Genomic DNA, 18,582 nt, shown 5'->3' on the forward strand with positions numbered 1-18,582 from the left:
CATCACATTATATCAGTGATACTGGACTATACATCACATTATATCAGTGATACTGGACTATACATCACATTATATCAGTAATACTGGACTATACATCACATTATATCACATTATATCAGTGATACTGGACTATACATCACATTATATCACATTATATCAGTGATACTGGACTATACATCACATTATATCAGTAATACTGGACTATACATCACATTATATCAGTAATACTGGACTATACATCACATTATATCAGTAATACTGGACTATACATCACATTATATCAGTAATACTGGACTATACATCACATTATATCAGTAATACTGGACTATACATCACATTATATCAGTGATACTGGACTATACATCACATTATATCACATTATATCAGTAATACTGGACTATACATCACATTATATCACATTATATCAGTAATACTGGACTATACATCACATTATATCACATTATATCAGTGATACTGGACTATACATCACATTATATCAGTGATACTGGACTATACATCACATTATATCAGTAATACTGGACTATACATCACATTATATCAGTAATACTGGACTATACATCACATTATATCACATTATATCAGTGATACTGGACTATACATCACATTATATCAGTGATACTGGACTATACATCACATTATATCAGTAGTACTGGACTATACATCACATTATATCAGTGATACTGGACTATACATCACATTATATCACATTATATCAGTGATACTGGACTATACATCACATTATATCAGTAATACTGGACTATACATCACATTATATCAGTAATACTGGACTATACATCACATTATATCAGTGATACTGGACTATACATCACATTATATCAGTAATACTGGACTATACATCACATTATATCAGTAATACTGGACTATACATCACATTATATCAGTAATACTGGACTATACATCACATTATATCAGTGATACTGGACTATACATCACATTATATCATTAATACTGGACTATACATCACATTATATCAGTGATACTGGACTATACATCACATTATATCAGTAGTACTGGACTATACATCACATTAAATCAGTAATACTGGACTATACATCACATTATATCAGTGATACTGGACTATACATCACATTATATCAGTAATACTGGACTATACATCACATTATATCAGTGATACTGGACTATACATCACATTATATCACATTATATCAGTGATACTGGACTATACATCACATTATATCACATTATATCAGTGATACTGGACTATACATCACATTATATCAGTAATACTGGACTATACATCACATTATATCACATTATATCAGTGATACTGGACTATACATCACATTATATCAGTGATACTGGACTATAAATCACATTATATCAGTGATACTGGACTATACATCACATTATATCAGTGATACTGGACTATACATCACATTATATCACATTATATCAGTGATACTGGACTATACATCACATTATATCAGTGATACTGGACTATACATCACATTATATCAGTAATACTGGACTATACATCACATTATATCACATTATATCAGTGATACTGGACTATACATCACATTATATCACATTATATCAGTGATACTGGACTATACATCACATTATATCAGTGATACTGGACTATACATCACATTATATCAGTGATACTGGACTATACATCACATTATATCAGTAATACTGGACTATACATCACATTATATCAGTGATACTGGACTATACATCACATTATATCACATTATATCAGTAATACTGGACTATACATCACATTATATCAGTGATAATGGACTATACATCACATTATATCAGTGATACTGGACTATACATCACATTATATCAGTGATACTGGACTATACATCACATTATATCAGTAGTACTGGACTATACATCACATTATATCACATTATATCAGTGATACTGGACTATACATCACATTATATCAGTAAAACTGGACTATACATCACATTATATCAGTGATACTGGACTATACATCACATTATATCAGTGATACTGGACTATACATCACATTATATCAGTAATACTGGACTATACATCACATTATATCAGTAATACTGGACTATACATCACATTATATCACATTATATCAGTAATACTGGACTATACATCACATTATATCAGTGGTACTGGACTTTACATCACATTACATCACATTATATCAGTGATACTGGACTATACATCACATTATATCAGTAGTACTGGACTATACATCACATTATATCACATTATATCAGTGATACTGGACTATACATCACATTATATCAGTGATACTGGACTATACATCACATTATATCAGTAATACTGGACTATACATCACATTATATCACATTATATCAGTGATACTGGACTATACATCACATTATATCAGTGATACTGGACTATACATCACATTATATCAGTAGTACTGGACTATACATCACATTATATCAGTGATACTGGACTATACATCACATTATATCAGTGATACTGGACTATACATTACATTATATCACATTATATCAGTGACACTGGACTATACATCACATTATATCAGTGATACTGGACTATACATCACATTATATCAGTGATACTGGACTATACATCACATTATATCAGTAGTACTGGACTATACATCACATTATATCAGTAATACTGGACTATACATCACATTATATCAGTGATACTGGACTATACATCACATTATATCAGTGATACTGGACTATACATCACATTATATCAGTAATACTGGACTATACATCACATTATATCAGTGATACTGGACTATACATCACATTATATCAGTGATACTGGACTATACATCACATTATATCAGTAGTACTGGACTATACATCACATTATATCAGTAATACTGGACTATACATCACATTATATCAGTGATACTGGACTATACATCACATTATATCAGTGATACTGGACTATACATCACATTATATCAGTAATACTGGACTATACATCACATTATATCAGTGATACTGGACTATACATCACATTATATCAGTGATACTGGACTATACATCACATTATATCAGTAATACTGGACTATACATCACATTATATCAGTGATACTGGACTATACATCACATTATATCAGTGATACTGGACTATACATCACATTATATCACATTATATCAGTAATACTGGACTATACATCACATTATATCAGTGATACTGGACTATACATCACATTATATCAGTGATACTGGACTATACATCACATTATATCAGTGATACTGGACTATACATCACATTATATCACATTATATCAGTGATACTGGACTATACATCACATTATATCAGTGATACTGGACTATACATCACATTATATCAGTAATACTGGACTATACATCACATTATATCAGTGATACTGGACTATACATCACATTATATCACATTATATCAGTAATACTGGACTATACATCACATTATATCAGTGATAATGGACTATACATCACATTATATCAGTGATACTGGACTATACATCACATTATATCAGTGATACTGGACTATACATCACATTATATCAGTAGTACTGGACTATACATCACATTATATCACATTATATCAGTGATACTGGACTATACATCACATTATATCAGTAAAACTGGACTATACATCACATTATATCAGTGATACTGGACTATACATCACATTATATCAGTGATACTGGACTATACATCACATTATATCAGTAATACTGGACTATACATCACATTATATCAGTAATACTGGACTATACATCACATTATATCAGTGATACTGGACTATACATCACATTATATCAGTGATACTGGACTATATATCACATTATATCACATTATATCAGTAATACTGGACTATACATCACATTACATCACATTATATCAGTGATACTGGACTATACATCACATTATATCAGTAGTACTGGACTATACATCACATTATATCACATTATATCAGGGATACTGGACTATACATCACATTATATCAGTAATACTGGACTATACATCACATTATATCAGTAATACTGGACTATACATCACATTATATCAGTAATACTGGACTATACATCACATTATATCAGTAATACTGGACTATACATCACATTATATCAGTGATACTGGACTATACATCACATTATATCAGTGATACTGGACTATACATCACATTATATCAGTAATACTGGACTATACATCACATTATATCAGTAATACTGGACTATACATCACATTATATCAGTAATACTGGACTATACATCACATTATATCAGTGATACTGGACTATACATCACATTATATCAGTAATACTGGACTATACATCACATTATATCAGTGATACTGGACTATACATCACATTATATCACATTATATCAGTAATACTGGACTATACATCACATTATATCACATTATATCAGTAATACTGGACTATACATCACATTATATCAGTGATACTGGACTATACATCACATTATATCACATTATATCAGTAATACTGGACTATACATCACATTATATCAGTGATAATGGACTATACATCACATTATATCAGTGATACTGGACTTTACATCACATTATATCAGTAATGCTGGACTATACATCACATTATATCAGTGATACTGGACTATACATCACATTATATCACATTATATCAGTAATACTGGACTATACATCACATTATATCAGTGATACTGGACTATACATCACATTATATCACATTATATCAGTGATACTGGACTATACATCACATTATATCAGTGATACTGGACTATACATCACATTATATCAGTAATATTGGACTATACATCACATTATATCAGTGATACTGGGCTATACATCACATTATATCACATTATATCAGTAATACTGGACTATACATCACATTATATCAGTGATACTGGACTATACATCACATTATATCAGTAATACTGGACTATACATCACATTATATCACATTATATCAGTAGTACTGGACTATACATCACATTATATCAGTAATACTGGACTATACATCACATTATATCAGTAATACTGGACTATACATCACATTATATCAGTAATACTGGACTATACATCACATTATATCAGTAATACTGGACTATACATCACATTATATCAGTGATACTGGACTATACATCACATTATATCAGTAATACTGGACTATACATCACATTATATCAGTAATACTGGACTATACATCACATTATATCAGTAGTACTGGACTATACATCACATTATATCAGTAATACTGGACTATACATCACATTATATCAGTAATACTGGACTATACATCACATTATATCAGTAATACTGGACTATACATCACATTATATCAGTAATACTGGACTATACATCACATTATATCACATTATATCAGTAGTACTGGACTATACATCACATTATATCAGTAATACTGGACTATACATCACATTATATCAGTAATACTGGACTATACATCACATTATATCAGTAATACTGGACTATACATCACATTATATCACATTATATCAGTAGTACTGGACTATACATCACATTATATCAGTGATACTGGACTATACATCACATTATGTCTGTGATACTGGGCTATACATCACATTATATCAGTGATACTGGGCTATACATCACATTATATCACATTATATCAGTGATACTGGACTATACATCACATTATATCAGTAGTACTGGACTATACATCACATTATATCACATTATATCAGTGATACTGGACTATACATCACATTATATCACATTATATCAGTAGTACTGGACTATACATCACATTATATCAGTAATACTGGACTATACATCACATTATATCACATTATATCAGTAATACTGGACTATACATCACATTATATCAGTAATACTGGACTATACATCACATTATATCAGTAATACTGGACTATACATCACATCATATCAGTGATACTGGACTATACATCACATTATATCAGTAATACTGGACTATACATCACATTATATCAGTAATACTGGACTATACATCACATTATATCACATTATATCAGTAGTACTGGACTATACATCACATTATATCAGTATTACTGGACTATACATCACATTGTATCAGTAGTACTGGACTATACATCACATTATATCACATTATATCAGTAATACTGGACTATACATCACATTATATCACATTATATCAGTAGTACTGGACTATACATCACATTATATCAGTGATACTGGAATATACATCACATTATATCACATTATATCAGTAATACTGGACTATACATCACATTATATCACATTATATCAGTAAAACTGGACTATACATAACATTATATCAGTGATACTGGACTATACATCACATTACATCAGTAATACTGGACTATACATCACATTATATCAGTAGTACTGGACTATACATCACATTATATCACATTATATCAGTAGTACTGGACTATACATCACATTATATCAGTAATACTGGACTATACATCACATTATATCAGTAATACTGGACTATACATCACATTATATCAGTAGTACTGGACTATACATCACATTATATCACATTATATCAGTAGTACTGGACTATACATCACATTATATCAGTAATACTGGACTATACATCACATTATATCAGTAATACTGGACTATACATCACATTATATCAGTAATACTGGACTATACATCACATTATATCACATTATATCAGTGATACTGGACTATACATCACATTATATCAGTAATACTGGACTATACATCACATTATATCAGTAATACTGGACTATACATCACATTATATCAGTAATACTGGACTATACATCACATTATATCAGTAATACTGGACTATACATCACATTATATCAGTAATACTGGACTATACATCACATTATATCAGTAATACTGGACTATACATCACATTATATCAGTGATACTGGACTATACATCACATTATATCAGTAATCCTGGACTATACATCACATTATATCAGTAATACTGGACTATACATCACATTATATCAGTGATACTGGACTATACATCACATTATATCAGTAATACTGGACTATACATCACATTATATCAGTGATACTGGACTATACATCACATTATATCACATTATATCAGTAGTACTGGACTATACATCACATTATATCAGTAATACTGGACTATACATCACATTATATCAGTAATACTGGACTATACATCACATTATATCAGTAATACAGGACTATACATCACATTATATCAGTAATACTGGACTATACATCACATTATATCAGTAATACTGGACTATACATCACATTATATCAGTAATACTGGACTATACATCACATTATATCACATTTTATCAGTAATACTGGACTATACATCACATTATATCAGTAATACTGGACTATACATCACATTATATCAGTAATACTGGACTATACATCACATTATATCACATTTTATCAGTAATACTGGACTATACATCACATTATATCAGTAATACTGGACTATACATCACATTATATCAGTAATACTGGACTATACATCACATTATATCAGTAGTACTGGACTATACATCACATTATATCAGTAATACTGGACTATACATCACATTATATCAGTAATACTGGACTATACATCACATTATATCAGTGATACTGGACTATACATCACATTATATCACATTATATCAGTGATACTGGACTATACATCACATTATATCACATTATATCAGTGATACTGGACTATACATCACATTATATCAGTAATACTGGACTATACATCACATTATATCACATTATATCAGTAATACTGGACTATACATCACATTATATCAGTAATACTGGACTATACATCACATTATATCAGTGATACTGGACTATACATCACATTATATCAGTAATACTGGACTATACATTACATTACATCACATTATATCAGTAATACTGGACTATACATCACATTATATCAGTAATACTGGACTATACATCACATTATATCAGTGGTACTGGACTATACATCACATTATATCAGTAATACTGGACTATACATCACATTATATCACATTATATCAGTAATACTGGACTATACATCACATTATATCAGTGATACTGGACTATACATCACATTATATCACATTATATCAGTAATACTGGACTATACATCACATTATATCAGTAATACTGGACTATACATCACATTATATCACATTATATCAGTAATACAGGACTATACATCACATTATATCACATTATATCAGTAATACTGGACTATACATCACATTATATCAGTAATACTGGACTATACATCACATTATATCAGTGATACTGGACTATACATCACATTATATCAGTGATACTGGACTATATATCACATTATATCAGTAATACTGGACTATACATCACATTATATCAGTAATACTAATAATAATACTAATAATATATATAATATTAATTAACAGCTTCTACCCCCAAACCATAAACCTGCTGAACAATTAATCAAATGGCCACCGGACTATATACATTTACACCCCCCCCCCCCCCCCCCCCCTCCCTTTGTTTTTACACTGCTGCTACTCGCTGTTTATTATCTATGCATAGTCCCTTTTTCCTCACTACATGTACAAATTACCTCCACTAATCTGTACCCCCGCACATTGACTAGGTACCGGTACCCCCTGTATATAGCCTCATTATTGTTATTTGATTGTGTTACATTTAATTTATTTTTTAGGTTAGTTAGTTCTTGAACTGCAGTGTTGCTTAAGGGCTTGTGAGTAAGCATTTCACGGTACGGTCTACACCTAGTTACCCTGATACAGCCGAGGTTCTCGTGCAGCTGGTCTGTGTTGGTGATCCCCAGGAGAACACAGCTGACCCTCTCACTACGCAGACACCAGGCTGGGGAGTGAGAGGGGGGGGAGACAGACAGACAGACAGACAGACAGACAGAGAGACAAACAGACAGACAGACAGACAGACAGACAGACAGACAGACAGAGAGAGAGAGAGAGAGATGAGACAGAGAGAAAGACAGACAGAGAGAGAGAGACAGACATACAAAGAGACAGACAGACAGACAAACAGAGAGACAGACAGACAGACAGACAGACAGACAGACAGACAGAGAGAGAGACAAACAGAGAGACAGGCAGAGAGAGAGACAGATGAGACAGAGAGAAAGACAGACAGAGAGACAGACATACAAAGAGACAGACAGAGAGAAAGGAGAAGAGAGACAGACAGACAGACAGACAGACAGACAGACAGACAGACAGACAGGAGAAGAGTGAAGGGAGAAAGATATCAATTGACTAACAGTTTTGAAAATATTTATTTTGTTAAATAATAATTCCAGAATGATGAATGTACAAACTGAATACAGTTTACACACACAGTTCACCCAGACACACATACACAAGTGCAGGGAGGAGGTCAGAGACCTGGCCGGGTGGTGCCAGAATAACAACCTCTCCCTCAACGTGATCAAGACAAAGGTAATGATTGTGGACTACAGGAAAAGGAGGACCGAGCACGCCCCCATTCTCATCGACGGGGCTGTAGTGGAGCAGGTTGAGAGCTTCAATTTCCTTGGCGTCCACATCAACAACAAACTAGAATGGTCTAAACACACCAAGACAGTCGTGAAGAGGGCCCGACATAACCTATTCCCCCTCAGGAGACTGAAAAGATTTGGCATGGGTCCTGAGAAATCCTCAAAAGGTTCTACAGCTGCAACATCGAGAGCATCCTGACTGGTTGTATCACTGCCTGGTACGGCAATTGACTGGCCTCTGACCACAAGGCACTACAGAGGGTAGTGCTTACAGCCCAGTACATCACTGTGGCTAAGCTGCCTGCCATCCAGGACCTCTACACCAGGCGGTATCAGAGAAAGGCCTTAAAAATTGTCAAAGACCCCAGCCACCCCAGTCATAGACTATTCTCTCTACTACTGCATGGCAAGCGGTACCGGAGTGCCAAGTCTAGGACAAAAAGGCTTCTCAACAGTTTTTACCCCAAAGCCATAAGACTCCTGAACAGGTAACCAAATGGCTACCCGGACTATTTGCATTGTGTGCCCCCCCCCAACCCCTCTTTTACGCTGCTGCTTCTCTCTGTTTATCATATATGCAGTCACTTTAACTATACATTCATGTACATACTACCTCAATTGGCCCGACCAAGCAGTGCTCCCGCACATTGGCTAACCGGGCTCTCTGCATTGTGTCCCGCCACCCGCCAACCCCTCTTTTACGCTACTGCTAATCTCTGTTCATCATATATCACTTTAACGATATCTACATGTACATACTACCTCAATCAGCCTGACTAACAGGTGTCTGTATATAGCCCTGCTACTCTTTTTTCAAATGTATTTGTACTGTTGTTTTATTTCTTTACTTACCTACACACACACACACACACACACACACACACACACACACACACACACACACACACACACACACACACACACACACACACACTCTATTCTTGCTCGTACAATATGCATATTATTATTACTATTGGATAGAAAACACTCTCTAGTTTCTTTTTTTTGTTTTTTGTTTTCTTTTTTTTTCTTTTAGCCCCTTTTCTCCCCAATTTTCGTGGTATCCAATCGCTAGTAATTACTATCTTGTCTCATTGCTACAACTCCCGTACGGGCTCGGGAGAGACGAAGGTTGAAAGCCATGCGTCCTCCGAGGCACAACCCAACCAAGCCGCACTGCTTCTTAACACAGCGCGCCTCCAACCCGGAAGCCAGCCGCACCAATGTGTCGGAGGAAACACCGTGCACCTGGCCCCCTTGGTTAGCGCGCACTGCGCCCGGCCCGCCACAGGAGTCGCTGGAGCGCGATGAGACAAGGATATCCCTACCGGCCAAACCCTCCCTAACCCGGACGACGCTAGCCCAATTGTGCGTCGCCCCACGGACCTCCCGGTCGCGGCCGGCTGCGACAGAGCCTGGTCGCGAACCCAGAGACTCTGGCGATGCAGTGCCCTAGACCACTGCGCCACCTGGGAGGCCCTTCTAGTTTCTAAAACCGTGCAAATTATATATGTGACTAAATCAGAACTCATTTTGCAGCAAACTTCCTGACAGGAAGTGGAAAATCTGAAATCGATGCTCTGTTCTAGGGCCTGCCTATAAATGTGCTTGATATTTATTAGTATACATGCACTTCATACGCCTTCCACTAGATGTCAACAGGCAGTGAGAGAAGAAATGGAGTGTATAACATGATCTGAGGTCGAATAATAGCTCTTGGCATGACGTGACCCCAATTTCCTGTTTTCTGGAACGCGCGAGAAGGGACCTGGTATTGCCTTCTGTAAAGCTGTCGTTATAGACGACTAATATCTCCGGCTTTGATTTTATTTGATACATGTGACAATATCATCGTAAAGTATGTTTTTTCAATATAGTTTTATTAGATGATTGAATTTTTTTTCGGGACGTTAGGCGTGTTGCTTTGTCTGCGTTTGTTCAGGAAGGAGAGCTTCGCGCTACTTTGCTAGCTTTCCATGCTAATTGACTGGAGAAGAGGACATTCTAAATCCAAAAAACGATTGTTCTGGACTAAGGACCCCTTGTACAACATTCTGATGAAAGATCGTCAAAAGTAGGACCCATTTTATGATGCTATTTCATTTGGTCAGAATATGTGAGTGTATTTTTCAGAAATGTTTTATGATGATTATTTAGGTATTTCACGTTGGTGTCTGTAATTACTCTGGCTGCTTCTGTGTTATTTCTGACGGTAGCTGTGATGGTAGCTGCAATGTAAAACTGATTTATACCTCAAATATGCACATTTTTCAAACAAAACATAGATTTATTGTATAACATGTTATAAGACTGTCATCTGATGAAGTTGTTTCTTGGTTAGTTTGGTTGATTTTTGGTTAGTTAGATTGGCTTTGTGCATGCTACCTGTGCTGTGAAAAATGTATTTTTTTGTATTTGGTGGTGAGCTAACATAAATATTTGTGGTGTTTTCGCTGTAAAACATTTTAAAAATCGGACATGTTAACTGGATTCACAAGATGTGTATCTTTCATTTGCTGTATTGGACTTGTTAATGTGTGAAAGTTAAATATTTCTCAAAAATATTTTTTGAATTTCGCGCTCTGCCTTTTCAGTGGAATGTGGGAGGAGTTCCACTAGCGGAACGCTGGGGCTAGACAGGTTAACACGCATGAAACCAATGCTTTTACGGTTACAGAAGTCAACAAATGAGAGCACCTGGGGAGTTGGATAACTACATTAGCAGAGGAACAGAGGAGGAGTAGTATAAGGGTACGGCTAAAGGCTATATGAACTGGTCATCTAGTACGTTCGGAACAGAGAATAAAGGGGCAGGTTTCTGGGCTCGATAGAATAGATTCAAGGCATAATGTACAGACAAAGGTATGGTAGGATGTGAGTACATTGGAGGTCAACCTAGGCATTGAGTAATGATGAGAGATATTGTCTCTAGAGACATTTAAACCAGGTGATGTCACTGCATATGTGGGAGGTGGAACTAAATGGTTGGTTAAAGGGGTAGAGGCTCTACAGTGAAATAAGACAGTAATCACTAACCAGGACAGTAATGGACAAGGCATATTGATATTAGGGAGATGCATGCGTAGCCGGGTGATCATAGGGGTCCAGTGAGTGGTTGGGCTGGCTGGAGACCATGGCATGTGAGTAAGACGTTTAAGCGTGTTAACCCTCGCAAGGCTGTCAGCCCAGACGGCATCCCTAGCCGCGTCCTCAGAGTATGCACAGTCCAGCTGGCTGGTGTGGTTACGGACATATTCAATCTCTCCCTATCTCAGCCTGCTGTCCCCAAATGCTTCAAGATGGCCGCCATTGTTCCTGTACACAAGAAAGCAAAGGTATCTGAACGAAATGACTGGCGCCCCGTAGCACTCACTTCTGTCATCATGAGGTGCTTTGAGAGACTAGTCAAGGATCATATCACCTCTACCTTACCTGTCACCCTAGACCCACTTCAATTTGCTTACTGCCCCAATAGGTCCACTCCACACTGCCCTATCCCATCTAGACAAGAGGAATACATTTGTAAGAATGCCTTTTATTGACTATAGCTCAGCATTCAACACCATAGTACCCTCCAAGCTCATTATTAAGCTCGAGGCCCTGGGACTGAACCCCGCCCTGGGACTGAACCCCGCCCTGGGACTGAACCCCGCCCTGTGCCACTGGGTCTTGGACTTCCTGACGTGCCGCCTCCAGGTAGTGAAGGAAACACCACTTCGCTGATCCTCAACAAGGGTGCTACAGCGCCTCAGGAGGCTGAAGAAATTTGACTTGTCACCTAAAACCCTCACAAACTTTTACAGATGCACAATCAAAAGCATCCTGTATTACTGCTTGGTACGGCAACTGCACCGCCTACAACCGCATGGCTCTCCAGAGGGTGGTGCACATCACCGGGGGGCACCTACAGCACCCGATGTCACAGGAAGACCCAAAAGATCAACAAGGACAACAACCACCCGAGCCACTGCCTGTTCACCCCTCTATCATCCAGAAGGCGAGGTCAGTACAGGTGCATCAAAGCTGGGGACCGAGAGACTGAAAAACAGCTTCTATCTCAAGGCCATCAGACTGTTAAATAGCCATCACTAGCACATTAGAGGCTGCTGCCTACATACATAGATTTGAAATCATTGGACACTTTAATAAATGGAATACTTGTCACTTTAATAATGTCTACATATCTTGCATTACCCATCTCATATGTATATACTGTGTCCTATTCCACTGTGCCTTAGTCTATGCCGCTCTGACAATCCTCATCCATATATTTTTATATTCTTAATTCCATTCCTTTACTAGCTTTGTGTCTATTGGGTATATGTTGTGTGTATGTATATGTGTGTATTGGGGTATATGTTGTGTATATGTGTGTATTGGGTATATGTTGTGTATATGTATATGTGTGTATTGGATATATGTTGTGTATACGCAATACTGTACCTATAGCGAGTTGAGATAGGGTGCAGTTCATCCGATCAGCCAGAGGGTGGAGCTCTTTGATCTTGGCCAGCTGTTTCTGTCCCTCCTCACTGAATATTCGATCCTGCATCCACACGTAGCCCTGCAAAAACACACACACACACACACACACACACACACACACACACACACACACACACACACACACACACAGTTTGTATAACCGGGCTTATTGATGTGCGGTAATGGATAGCCTTATTGGTGTTGTCTCAGAGAGTGGATGAATTCTACTGCAGGTTTATTTATTTATATTCTAGCGGTAATAATACAGCCTCCAGCCATGACTCCTTGCTGTCCCCAGTCCACCTGGCCGTGCTGCTGCTCCAGTTTCAACTGTTTTGCCTCAGGACTACCTGGCCTGATGACTCCTTGTTGTCCCCAGTCCACCTGGCCTTGCTGCTGCTCCAGTTTCAACTGTTCTGCCTCAGGACTACCTGGCCTGATGACTCCTTGTTGTCCCCAGTCCACCTGGCCTTGCTGCTGCTCCAGTTTCAACTGTTTTGCCTCAGGACTACCTGGCCTGATGACTCCTTGTTGTCCCCAGTCCACCTGGCCTTGCTGCTGCTCCAGTTTCAACTGTTTTGCCTCAGGACTACCTGGCCTGATGACTCCTTGTTGTCCCCAGTCCACCTGGCCTTGCTGCTGCTCCAGTTTCAACTGTTCTGCCTCAGGACTACCTGGCCTGATGACTCCTTGCTGTCCCCAGTCCACCTGGCCGTGCTGCTGCTCCAGTTTCAACTGTTCTGCCTCAGGACTACCTGGCCTGATGACTCCTTGCTGTCCCCAGTCCACCTGGCCGTGCTGCTGCTCCAGTTTCAACTGTTTTGCCTCAGGACTACCTGGCCTGATGACTCCTTGTTGTCCCCAGTCCACCTGGCCTTGCTGCTGCTCCAGTTTCAACTGTTCTGCCTGCGGCTATGGAACCCTGACCTGTTCACCGGACGTGCTACCTGTCCCAGACCTGCTGTTTTCAACTCTCTAGAGACAGCAGGAGCGGTAGAGATACTCTCAATGATCGGCTATGAAAAGCCAACTGACATTTACTCCTGAGGTGCTGACTTGCTACACCCTCGACAACTACTGTGATTATTATTATTATTATTTGAACATCTTGGCCATGTTCTGTTATAATCTCCACCCGGCACAGCCAGAAGAGGACTGGCCACCCCTCATAGCCTGGTTCCTCTCTAGGTTTCTTCCTAGGTTCTGGCCTTTCTAGGGAGTTTTTCCTAGCCACCGTGCTTCTACATCTGCATTGCTTGCTGTTTGGGGTTTTAGGCTGGGTTTCTGTACAGTACTTTGAGATATCAGCTGATGAAAGACGGGCTTTATCAATACATTTGATTGATTGATCTGTTCCAGAAATCTTAATATAGCTTAAAAACATATTTGTAAAGATAAGAAAGTGTGTGTGTTGGTACGTGCATGGTTGTGTGTGTGTGTTGGTACGTGCACGGTTGTGTGTGTGTGTTGGTACGTGCACGGTTGTGTGTGTGTGTTGGTACGTGCACGGTTGTGTGTGTGTGTTGTTACGTCCACGGTTGTGTGTGTGTGTTGGTACATGCACGGTTGTGTGTGTGTGTTGGTACGTGCACGGTTGTGTGTGTGTGTACCTTCATGGCAGCTCTAGAGTCTTCAGGAACTCCGTCGTTGTATTTCCCTGATATCAGACCTCCAGCTAGAGGGGACCACGTCATCACTCCTACACCTGGGAACAGATAGTTACTACATTTTTTTTATTTTTTTTTACATTTTAGTCATTTAGCAGACGCTCTTATCCAGAGCGACTTACAGTAGAGTGCATACATTTTACATACTGAGACAAGGATATCCCTACCGGCCAAACCCTCCCTAACCCGGACGACGCTATGCCAATTGTGCGTCGCCCCACGGACCTCCCGGTTGCGGCCGGCTGCGACAGAGCCTGGGCGCGAACCCAGAGATTCTGGTGGCGCAGCTAGCACTGCAATGCAGTGCCCTAGACCACTGCGCCACCCGGGAGGTACTAAAGGCTCTATTGAATCTGTAACCCTGATATCAGACCTCCAGCTAGAGGGGACCACGTCAAGGCTGCAATGTGTAACTTTTTGGGTGACCGGCCAAATTCACATAGAAATGTGAGTTATAGATCTATCATTCTCATTGAAAGGAAGTCTAAGAAGCGGTTGATATGTTCTATGTTTGCTATTTCTATTCAATTTTTGCCTCTGAGTTTCGGTTTTGTACACCAGCTTCAAACTGTTGAAAATACAATATTTTTGGATATTGAAAATATATTTCAGATGGTACAATGATTCTCTACACCAGTGGTTCCCAAAATGTTTATAGTCCCGTACCCCTTTCAACCTCCAGCTGCGTACCCCCTCTAGCACCAGGGTCAGCGCACTCTCAAATGTTGTTTTTTGCCATCATTGTAAGCCTGCCACACACACACTATAAAATATACTTATTAAACAGAAGAATGAATGTGAGTTTGTCACAACCCGGCTCGCTGGAAGTGACAAAGAGCTCTTATAGGACCAGGGCACAAATAATAATATAATAATCAATAATTTTGCTCTTTGTCAAAACCTTATTTGTTGATCGAAAACTGTGAATAACTCACCACAGGTTAATGATGTGCTTGAAAGGATGCAAGTAACTCTGCAACGTTGGGTTGTATTGGAGAGAGTCTCAGTCTTAAATCATTTCCCACACACAGTCTGGGCCTGAATTAAGCTAGTGAGGGCCGAGAATCCACTCTCACATAGGTACGTGGTTGCAAAGGGCAAAGGGCATCTGTGTCTTAGCAGCACGATTTGCCAAGGCAAGATACTCTGAGCGCAGAAATCCAGAAATCTGCCGCTCTCTTGGAGAGTTACGATCTTCTAGCTTTTCTCCAACCCTAATCTTGTGCACCTGATTCTATTAATCTCTACTCACAGTCAAAGCAGAAGTAACGATAAGCTACAGTCAAAGCAGAAGTAACGATAAGCTACAGTCAAAGCAGAAGTAACGATAAGCTACAGGATGTTACAGGATCTACTATAGCAGTCTGAACCTCCACCTAGTCCCCCACCCTTTTCTCTTGTAACCTCTCTCCCTCTACTATAGCAGTCTGAACCTCCACCTAGTCTCCCCCCTTCTCTTGTAAACTCCCTCCCTCTACTATAGCAGTCTGAACCTCCACCTAGTCCCCCACCCTTTTCTCTTGTAATCTCTCTCCCTCTACTATAGCAGTCTGAACCTCCACCTAGTCTCCCCCCTTCTCTTGTAACCTCTCTCCCTCTACTATAGCAGTCTGAACCTCCACCTAGTCCCCCACCCTTTTCTCTTGTAACCTCCCTCCCTCTACTATAGCAGTCTGAACCTCCACCTAGTCTCCCCCCACCCTTTTCTCCTGTAACCTCTCTCCCTCTACTATAGCAGTCTGAACCTCCACATAGTCCCCCCTTCTCTTGTAACCTCTCTCCCTCTACTATAGCAGTCTGAACCTCCACCTAGTCCCCCCTTCTCTTGTAACCTCCCTCCCTCTACTATAGCAGTCTGAACCTCCACATAGTCCCCCACCCTTTTCTCTTGTAATCTCTCTCCCTCTACTATAGCAGTCTGAACCTCCACCTAGTCTCCCTTCTTCTCCTGTAACCTCTCTCCCTCTACTATAGCAGTCTGAACCTCCACCTAGTCTCCCCTTTTCTCTTGTAACCTCTCCCTCTACTATAGCAGTCTGAACCTCCACCTAGTCTCCCCTTTTCTCTTGTAACCTCTCTCCCTCTACTATAGCAGTCTGAACCTCCACCTAGTCTCCCCCCTTCTCTTGTAACCTCTCTCCCTCTACTATAGCAGTCTGAACCTCCACCTAGTCCCCCCCTTCTCCTGTAACCTCTCTCCCTCTACTATAGCAGTCTGAACCTCCACCTAGTCTCCCCTTTTCTCTTGTAACCTCTCTCCCTCTACTATAGCAGTCTGAACCTCCACCTAGTCTCCCCTTTTCTCCTGTAAACTATCTCCCTCTACTATAGCAGTCTGAACCTCCACCTAGTCCCCCACCCTTTTCTCTTGTAACCTCTCTCCCTCTACTATAGCAGTCTGAACCTCCACCTAGTCCCCCACCCTTTTCTCTTGTAACCTCTCTCCCTCTACTATAGCAGTCTGAACCTCCACCTAGTCTCCCCCCTTCTCCTGTAACCTCCCTCCCTCTACTATAGCAGTCTGAATCTCCACCTAGTCCCCCCCTTCTCTTGTAACCTCTCTCCCTCTACTATAGCAGTCTGAACCTCCACCTAGTCCCCCACCCTTTTCTCCTGTAACCTCTCTCCCTCTACTATAGCAGTCTGAACCTCCACCTAGTCCCCCCCCCTTTCTCTTGTAACCTCTCTCCCTCTACTATAGCAGTCTGAACCTCCACCTAGTCTCCCGTTTTCTCCTGTAACCTCTCTCCCTCTACTATAGCAGTCTGAACCTCCACCTAGTCTCCCCTTTTCTCTTGTAACCTCTCTCCCTCTACTATAGCAGTCTGAACCTCCACCTAGTCCCCCACCCTTTTCTCTTGTAACCTCTCTCCCTCTACTATAGCAGTCTGAATCTCCACCTA

At 39.1% G+C, this 18,582-nt stretch overlaps 1 protein-coding gene across 1 annotated transcript in view; it reads right to left on the reverse strand.

Annotated features, from left to right (window-relative positions):
• LOC129864764 (voltage-gated potassium channel subunit beta-2-like) overlaps positions 1-18,582 on the reverse strand; it is a 123,587-nt gene that overhangs the window by 11,272 nt on the left and 93,733 nt on the right. Inside the window, exons 11-13 of the mRNA XM_055937057.1 lie at positions 15,623-15,717; positions 13,971-14,091; positions 8,784-8,872 (exon numbers count right to left, since the gene is read on the reverse strand). Coding sequence (XP_055793032.1) covers positions 8,784-8,872; positions 13,971-14,091; positions 15,623-15,717 — 305 coding nt within the window. The remainder of the gene's footprint in view (positions 1-8,783; positions 8,873-13,970; positions 14,092-15,622; positions 15,718-18,582) is intronic.

Source organism: Salvelinus fontinalis, chromosome 11 (genome assembly GCF_029448725.1).
Source record: "Salvelinus fontinalis isolate EN_2023a chromosome 11, ASM2944872v1, whole genome shotgun sequence".
NCBI classification, from domain to species: domain Eukaryota; kingdom Metazoa; phylum Chordata; class Actinopteri; order Salmoniformes; family Salmonidae; genus Salvelinus; species Salvelinus fontinalis.